We start from the raw sequence: 8,816 nt of genomic DNA, 5'->3' as shown, positions 1-8,816 counted from the left end.
GCGCAGACGCCCTGGGCCGAAAAGCCGGTCGGTGGGGGCGACCAGGAGCCGGGGGCTGTTTTCTAAGGTCTGGTTTAGGTCAGCAAAAGTCAAGATCTGTGGGGTGTGGTTGTGTGAGTTCGGACCAATGTGACAGTTAAGATGCGGCACATTTCTGTCACTCCCCCCGCTCCCCGTGTCCCTGGGGCCCACCCTGGCAGCGGCGATCTGATGCTGTCCTGGAGGCGTGTCTCTCCCAGAACGCCATGGATGAGAATCACACCGTAGGCAGCCCTGTGCGTCAGCCTCTGGTTTAAGACCCGTGTTTACACCACAAAGCGTTTCAGGTAAGAAACAAAAAGTACAACTTACCTTCTGGAACACCTGATAGTTGGATTTGGACCATATGTCAAGCTGGGGGAAGAGAGACGAAAGTATCATTAGTATCGTTTTAGAATTTGGGGCTTCAAGGAATGACATGCAACGGCTGCTAGGCAAAGCCCCACGATTCCGGAATCACGCCGTCTTGGCTTACCATGACCTTAAAGGTCCTGTCTGAGTTTGTCCTCATAAGCTGCCGGTGGTTTGCAGGGCCACCCCGGAGGCCTCCTGTGTCCACCCGCTTGCCGATCTGACCCTGACGGCTCCCAGTTCTTGAGCGGCCTGGAGGTGTCAGGGCCTTTGCACTCACTGCACAATTTGCCCGGATTGCTTTTTGCTCCCAGGCCCGCTCCCCTAACCGCACCCGTCTCCTTACCAAACCTAGAGTGATTTACCCACTGCTTTGATCCCCTTTACCTTTCAAAAATTAAAAAGTCTCACGGCGCTTTGATCTGCCAGGGACTTTTTCTGTTCACGCCCCCCGGTACGGCGCCTGGCATGTTGCAGGCGTCACAGGTCTCTGCGCTCCCAGTGGCGACAGGTCTGCCGCCCCAGACCCTGCTGCCCCTCCACGGCATGCTAGCGACCCCATGCTACCGAGCCCACAGCAAGCTCGTGCAGCCCAGGGTCTCCTGGACAGGCCTCTGGGGACGGCCTGCCTGGAGGCAGCAACTTGGTGGCATCAGAAGCCATGGCAGGTGTCAGGGAGTGGAAGGGAGAGAACCTTCCTTTTTAAATATTTATTTATATATATAAAAAAACTGGGGCGCAGGCCAGAGGTGTGGGGGCACTGCAATACAGTGCCCAGGGGAGCAACGGGGAGACAGGCGAAGTCTGCTGCGCCCTGGGGGTCTCTCCCGGCCGGGGATCGCCCTCATGGTGCGGCGGCGGGCAGCTTCCCAGTGCCTGGTGCCACCAGGGAGGGCCCGGGAACCCCTTATTTTGAACAGCGACTCCTGCCCTGCCCTGCAGTGTCTGGGTGACGGGCTGAAGTGGACCCAAGCTTCGCTCGCTGTGTGGGCAGCGGCGCGCTGAGGTGCCAGCCAGGTCAGGGCCTCACTCTGCGCACGAGCAAGCTGGAGGCCTGGCGAGACACGCAGCAGGCGGCCGGAGCCGGCCCAGCGCTCCTGCGGCCACACGTGGCCCCAGCGCAGGGCGCTCCGAACAGCCCTGCAGCCACGCCCCTGGGCCTCACAGCTCTGTGCGCCAGGCCAAATCGATGCTTTTCCCGGCTCTGGCCCCAGAGCAGCCTAGCGGGGCAGAAGAGAATGCCCCCAGGCGTGCGGGCCGGAGCTCCGGGGAGGGGCAGGCCACAGGGGCGTGCGGTCCCTGGAGCACCAGCGGCACCTGTAAGAGGGGCGGGCGCGCTGACAGGGCTGGTCAGTGGCCCCCCGCAGGAGCCGGGGGCCCGGGTGAGTCTGCGCAGTGCCACAGCCGGGGGAGCGCCTGGGGAGGGCAGCCAGGCGGGAGCACGCCCGAGGCAGACGGGCAGGGGGCGCCGACAAGGGGCTTCCAGCGCGGTGCCGGCTCTGACCGAAGCGCCAACGTTCAGTTTTCCGAAAGCTTCAGTCCTCGGAAACGGAGCCGGCCGTGGTTCCTTCCCGCTCCACAGCAGCGTCGCGTCAATCTGACGACGTGACGGCAGTGGAGGAGGTGAAGGGGATTCTCGGCCACGCTGGCCTCGCGGGGGCTCTTGCTGGGCACGCAGGCGTGGCTAAGGGCGGCTCGGCCGACGCACTCTCAGACGGGCTCCTGCCCGGCCCCGAGCGAACCAGGGTCTGCCGGCCTTGCCACCCAGCCCCTCACGGGCCCCTTTCCCTGCCTAACCCGCTCCCTAGAAAGGCGGTGCCCCCCTGCAGCTGCTGCCCCCACGTAAGCCGACGGGTGGGTAGAACTGAAAAAGTCTCAGGAGCTACAACTGTCACGGACACGTTAGCATTTTGTGCCTCCCAGGTGATGCTGAAGGGAGATGAAAGAAACCGGAGACGACTGCCACGGCATCCGTCCTGCGGAAGACAGAGCTGGCGGGCCGCTGGCCTGCGGGGTCCGGCCCAGGCTGCGGCCAGCGGCGGTCTAACCCGGGGCTTGAGGAAGTGCCGCGCTCAGACTGTTCCGAGGCTGCAGAATGAGTAACGACCTTTCGCATCTCTCTGCTCCACCAAGTCAGTGCCAAGACGACGGGGTGCCAGGAGCGCACACCTCCGCCAGGCAGGCCTGAGTGGGCCCAGCGCAGCCTCCCCCGCCCTGCCAGGCACCCCACAGGCGGGTGGGGTACAGGCCGGGGAGGCGTCGGCACACGCGGCGAGTTACAGGTTTCGGCCAGAAGGGCGAGAGCTGCGTCTGCAAAATGCCCTGATAGGAAAATCATCTGGAGAGAGACGCCGCGGGCTTAGTTAAGAGCGGGACTCTCCGGGCACTCTCCGGGCTAGCCTGTCTGCTCAGACACCTCGCTCACTCGGAGCGAGCGTGGAAGGCAGATCCAATACATCATTCAGGCCTCTAGGGACGGAGGTGGCCATCTGGGACCGCAGGACGTCGGACGATGCGCCCCCTCACCAGGTGCGCGGGGGTGAGGGGGGGCCCCTCAACAATGGGCTCCCCCTTTGCCGGGCAGGCACAGCCGGTGGTTGAGACTTGATTTTCTGCTAGATTTATGCCAAAGAAAGCCATTTAAGCGAGCAGCCTGGAGTCAGCGCCCTGCCTCTCCTCGGGGCCGGGAAGATTGCAGAAATTCATTCCAGGGAGTCGGGCTGTTCCAAGTGAATATTTATTAGCTTCTGCTTATTTGCCGCAAAGGCGGGCCTGGCTACCAATGTTTGCTGGCTGCGGTAGTCAAAAAGGAGCCTTCTGGAAGCTGTAAACTTTCAGCCTGATGAGTGAGGCGCTGTTCTGAACTACACTCACACTGTCGGGCAGAAGCAAGCTAGCCGGCCCAGCGATCTGGGCCCAGACAGAACAGCAGCCTTCGGGCTGGGGGCGGACTGGGCTTCAGGAGCTCGGTCGGGGCTCAGGCTGGGAAGGGGGACTTTTGGGGTGGGGGTGCTGTCTAGCCTCAGGAAACAAAGCCCGCAGATGGCCAAGCGTATCAGCTCAGATCAAACATCAAGGCAGCCCTCTCGATGGACAGACAGGACAGGCTCACGCGCTGTCCTGAGGTGCCCCAGACACCGCAGGAGGAGGACACCGAGGCTCAGAGCTAGGGACGGGTCCGGGGCCCCATCTGCCTGGCGCCCACCGCCACCCCGGGACAAGGTCTGCCTTGCCCAGGCCCCCAGCTGTCTGTCACAGCGCCCGCTGCTGCCCAGATGAACACGATGGCCTCCTTCCAGTGGGTGAGGTCAGCAGTGGCCCTCAGGCTGTCACGGAGCGCAGAGCCCTGGCCAGGACTTCGGGAAACCACACGCAGCTCTGTCCCGCGAGGTCAACAGGTGACCCGGAGGGCTGGGCGGGGGGTGGTGGACAGCCGTGCGGGAGGTTTCCCGGGGTGCCCCGAGCCCCCAGAGCCCAGACTCCCAGCTTCTCTCCTGCGCCTGCCGCCGTCCCCGAGGGGGTGCTGGTGAACGGGCTGACCGCAGAACGCGGCCTACGGGTCTGTTATTCTTCAACTTTTCACTTTCAATCAGGACACACATTTGTTACTAAAAAACTGCTGAAAGCACAATTTCGAGGCATCCTCTGCATCTGAATTAGTCCCGTCCCCCTTCCCCACTTTCCCCTCCCCCCTAAGTAACAAGAGGCCATTTTTCTGAAGGTCGTCTGAACGATTTCAAAGGCTATAACAAATCAGAATGTTCCCTGCATCTAATATCAAACGGGGCTGATGCCAACACTTATTAGAGAAATCAGATTCGAGCTTCCCCAGCCCCCTCGACCCAAACACACACACGCAGCCAACTTTGAAGTGGGAAGAATGCGGGATCAGAAATTACCCTGGAGACGGCTCCGCTGGCTTTGAAGCCCCTTTGATAGCCGGGCTCTTCTCCTCGCTTAGCTAGGAGGCTAAAAGCTGCCTTCTTTTATTGATACGGGGTAATTAATGAAGCTACAGCATTAACATAACCTGAGTCCCCTCGTAAGGTAAACTCAGCCGAGACCCTCGGGCTCCTCAGCGGAGTGTCACGGCCTGGGGACGGTGGCCGGGTTTCAGGGCAGCCACGGAGCTGCTGAGTCACGGCTCCCGCCGCCTGCGGGAAGGGGCAGCGAGCCCGAGAGCGTGTTTCCGTGAGGACGCGGGGTGCCGGCGAGCGCACCAAGCACGCATGCGGGGGGCGGGGGGGTGCCGGCGAGGGCTGTCAGGGCGCTTTCTGGGACGCTGAAGCCAGGTCTGGGGCGCTCCCCAGCAGGCGGTGATGTACAGGGGCTCCGGGCTTGGGGGTCACAGACTGCAGAGGCGGAAGCTGAGGCCCGAGAGCCACCCCGGCCTTGCGCTCGCGGGGAGCCTGCGGGCAGGCGTCCGGCAGAGACCCTCAAGCTCCGGGCTCCTTCCCAAGGCTATCTGGGGTGTGCTAGACTTTCAGCTCAGCAACACCGGTGCGCACACGTGGACAGTGCGTAGACGTACGTGAGGACACGTGGACACTCGGCCCTCACAACCAGTAACATCGGCGGGTCGTGCGAAGCGTGCCCCCAAGGGAAGACGGGGGTCAGGAGGCGGCACGGCGGGCGCCCAGGCAGCACACGCTAACAGCCTCTGAGAGCCTCGCGCCTAGACGCGGCCGACGCCTCCGGCCCAGTGCCCGCTGGCAGCCGCTGCCCGGCGCGGCCTGCGGGCGCCGGCACACGTGTGCAAGGCCGCCCTTCTGGCCTGCGTCGCGGGGCGGCGCCAGGCGCACAGCCGGGCAGACTGCTCCTTTCTCTCTGGCCTCAAGGCCAAGGAAGGCTCGGCCCCCGGGCTGGGGGTGCTCTGCGGGGGCGGGGGGCTTGCGGCCGCCTCCCCCGGAACGGCTCTCTCGGACACAGCGGGCCACTGGCCCCCAGGAGAAGCGGCAGCGCCGGGCGCGTGGGGGGGGAGCTGCAGCGTCTTCCTGGCCCCAGGAAGGCAAAATGCTGAACCCTGGGCTCTGGGGGTGCGCGTGACTGAGCAAGAAAAAAAAATCCATTTCCTCAGAAGACACATTTAATGAGGCAACTGGGGTCCAAGGTGATGAATTAGAAATTCAACTAAGGGCATCGGGCTTAGAGGGAAAAGCGGAAGCTTGATGAAAAGCGCACGGGGTGGGTGGGGAGGGCGGGGGGCGCCTCGGCGCCTCCCCACGGATCGGGCGCTGGGCCGTCCTGCTCCGCCTGCCCGTGCTCAAGGTCACCCACCCGGGACGCCTCAACACCTGTCTGGGGCCCCAGAAGGGGGGCAGGGGATGCCGGCGCCCGGAGCCCACCTTGCCATCCTCGGAGTACACGTTCTCGCTGTAGCCCCTCACGATGGTCCGGTCGATGAACAGGCTGCGCATGACGACGATCACTTTCAGCACCTTCCCCAAGGTCACCTGTCAAAACAGGCACGCAGGTGAAGCCCCGTCCAACAGGCGGCCTGCCCGCGCCCCCGAGATGCGGCGGCCCCCGGCGGGCACTCGCCGCTGGCCGCACGTAACGCGTCCTCCCGCCTGCCGGGTCTTGAGAGCTTAGCCTCAGATGCCCTGGCCAGGGCTGGGGCGCCCGGCTGCAGCACCCCCTGCCCCCCGGGAATCAGTGCACGGCAGCAGATGCCCCTGGGGGAACCAGCCACTTCTAAGAGCCGGTAAAACGCTGAGAAGCAAGACCCAGCCAGTCCTGAAGTTTCCCTCCAGAAAGAAGACACGGCCCGGGAAATACACCCCAGCACGAGTCACAGCTAAAGAACCCCAACACGGACAGCGCCAGAAGCCAGGCGGCGCGGCGCGGCGCTCGGGGCCTGCCCACAGAGGGCAGGAACAGACCTCCCTGGCTTACGGGGCCCCCGCCCTCGCCCAAACCCCGCCGACCTCTTCTACTGGAGGAGCAGGGTGTCACCAGGTGGACGGGCCACAGCACCCCTCAAGGCCCCGGCTGTTTCAGGGGGCCAGGATATCACAGACGTGGCTGTGGCTGAAGGAAACCCCGCCGTCCCCCTCAGACAGCACCCCACCCCGCAGTCGGCTTGGGGTGCGCCCTCAAGCCTCCTTCCTCAGCTCCCCATTCCCTGGCCCCGAAGGCAACCATGCCCCCCCACTCAGTTCTGGGTGCCCGGGAGTGTCCATCAATGCCGGCAGGACAGCGTGGGGTTGCTACCTCAGCCCGAAGAATCGAGATGGGTAAGAGAGACGGACTCACTCACGTTTAAGACAGTGATAACGGAACCCCTTGGCCCTGCACACACGGCTGCCACCCCAGGCGACCAGTCGCTCCCTGGCCGCTGGAGGGTACTGTCTACGGATGCCCACCCGTGGCGGGGAAGCCTGGCGCTGGGCTAGTCTGGTCATCCTGGGCGCTGGGAAGAGCCTGCTCTGGCTGGGTGAGCATGGCGGGGTCGCACCCCTCCTCCGACAGGCCTCTCTGCTGCAGAGTCTAGCGCTCTGCTAGCCGGCAGATAACCGAGCCACCGACAGACCCCCTCGGGCGGACTTTAATTCACTGATCAACGACCTTGCCGATTTCTCAAGTTTCTTCTCTTTTTAAAAAATTTGTTTTATATATTTATGCATACAAGAATTGGGGTGCAGGCCAGAGGTGCGGGGGGTGAGTGGATTCACCAGAGACAGAGTGGGGAGCAGAACAGAGGACCTGCTGAAATCCACTGCTGAGGGGAGCAGCGGGGAGACAGGAGGGGTCTGCTGCGCCCTGGGGCCCCTCCCTGGTCGGGGACGGAACTCGTGCCGCAGCGGCTGGTGACGGCTTCATAGAGCTGAGATGCTGACCCTGTGCCAGCAGGGAGGCCCCTGGTTTCTCAAGTTTCTTCTGATGGATTGCAGAAAAAAAATTCAAGATACCAGACATTTTAGGTCTAAGTTTTTCATTGTTAGAACTGAACTTTGGTATTTTAAAGTGGTAATGCTGAAACCTTAACAAATAAATGCTTATTATAAAGAAAACCTAAAATTAGAGAGAAAAAGAAGACAATTACTCCCCACTTGTCGATCTCAGGGACTGGGTCCAGATGGTAGGTCTAAGGAGACCCAAAAGTTCTGCTCAAGGTCCTCCCGGGGGGGCTGGCCGATGGTCACATGACCCCAAGGCCCTTTCGGGTCCTGTTTGCAGGAGTGTGCTCAGCCCTCGGGGCATCCTGACCTGGCCACATTCCCAGGCGCCCCTGGCCGGGACTCTGTTGTTTCTCCACAAACTTCCCCTGCAAAGACAGTCACCCGGACATTCTGGGCATGTTTCCATCCTTTACTACTGAAGAAGAGGGTGCAGGGGCTTCTAACGTGTCTGGAAATGGTGCACAGTGACAGATCCGGATACTTCCCAGTCAGAACTGCTCCCGCTGGCTGTGCAGCCCCCAGGATGCGGCCCGCGGCCTCTGCGGCGCGCACGGCTGTCCTTTCTCCCCTGGACACGAGTGGCTCCCGTCCCTGATGCACTCGGCCGCAGCGCGCTGTTCTGTCCAAACCCTCCCCTGCATTTGGGGTCATTTCCTGAGCAGAACTGTACTTCCTGGGACAGGCGGCACACAGGTCGTCTCCGGCGGTGACAGCCTCGGCGAGTGGCCGCCCCAGGGCCCTCACTCCCGGGCAGGGCACGCTGCTGATTTCACGCGGCTCTTCAGACAGGGGCGTCAGTAAAACAAACCCAGCTCCCTCCTGGAAGCGCTGACTTAGCTGCTCCCTTTAAGCCGTTCATTGGAAAAGGTGGGAAAAAAATCTAAACGCACAAAAGTAAACGAGGACCCCGTGGGCCCGCCCCGACCTCGGCAGGAACCACCCTCGGCAACCTGTGTCACCTCCACGCCCCTGCACCCCGGGCCCCCTTCTGTGTCCTTTCGAAACAAGTATCAAGCTCCGCGTCCCTGCGGCTGCGGCCGAGGGTGTGGACCGGGGGGCGGGGTGACGCCCTCCACCCCCCGCAGCAAGAGCGCTCCGGCGCGACCCGACCGTGGAGCGGTCAGTTCCAGGGCCGGCTCGAGGTGCCGCGTTGGCCATTTGTCTGCCCGGTGTAAGACCACTCAGCGGCGTGGCTGGGGGCTCCCGGGCACCCCCTAAAGCCAGGGCCCGCCCCCTCCCCCGCGCCACGTCACCTGTCGAAGAAGCTGGGTCACTACCCCCACGGAGTTTCCCCGTGTGGCCCAGGGCGGCCACGACAGGGGCGCTGTGGGCGGCTTCCGGGCGTGGGGGCGGCCGAGCCAGCCCTGCCGGTCAGTGGCTGGGCCCCTCACAGAGGGACGCTCCCCTCGGCTGCTCCTGGCCCCAGGGGGGCCTAGGAGACAGGACGGGCGGGCCCAGCGCCGGCCTCGCCCTCGACTCGGTGGCTCCGAAGCGCGGCGTCCTGCGCGTTCCCCCCGCAGACGG

The 8,816-nt window shown here is 63.3% G+C and overlaps 1 protein-coding gene across 1 annotated transcript in view; it reads right to left on the bottom strand.

Moving 5' to 3' along the window:
- Positions 1-8,816, bottom strand: part of MED27 (mediator complex subunit 27) — a 141,675-nt gene that overhangs the window by 14,297 nt on the left and 118,562 nt on the right. The window contains exons 5-6 of the mRNA XM_004677237.2: positions 5,736-5,843; positions 352-393 (exon numbers count right to left, since the gene is read on the bottom strand). Coding sequence (XP_004677294.1) covers positions 352-393; positions 5,736-5,843 — 150 coding nt within the window. The remainder of the gene's footprint in view (positions 1-351; positions 394-5,735; positions 5,844-8,816) is intronic.

The sequence above is a fragment of the Condylura cristata genome, unplaced genomic scaffold (assembly GCF_000260355.1).
Source record: "Condylura cristata isolate star-nosed mole 26May11 unplaced genomic scaffold, ConCri1.0 scaffold00006, whole genome shotgun sequence".
In the NCBI taxonomy this organism is placed as follows: Eukaryota; Metazoa; Chordata; class Mammalia; order Eulipotyphla; family Talpidae; genus Condylura; species Condylura cristata.
The sequence above is the reverse complement of the archived record's forward strand: the minus strand, read 5'-3'. Positions and strand labels throughout refer to the sequence as shown.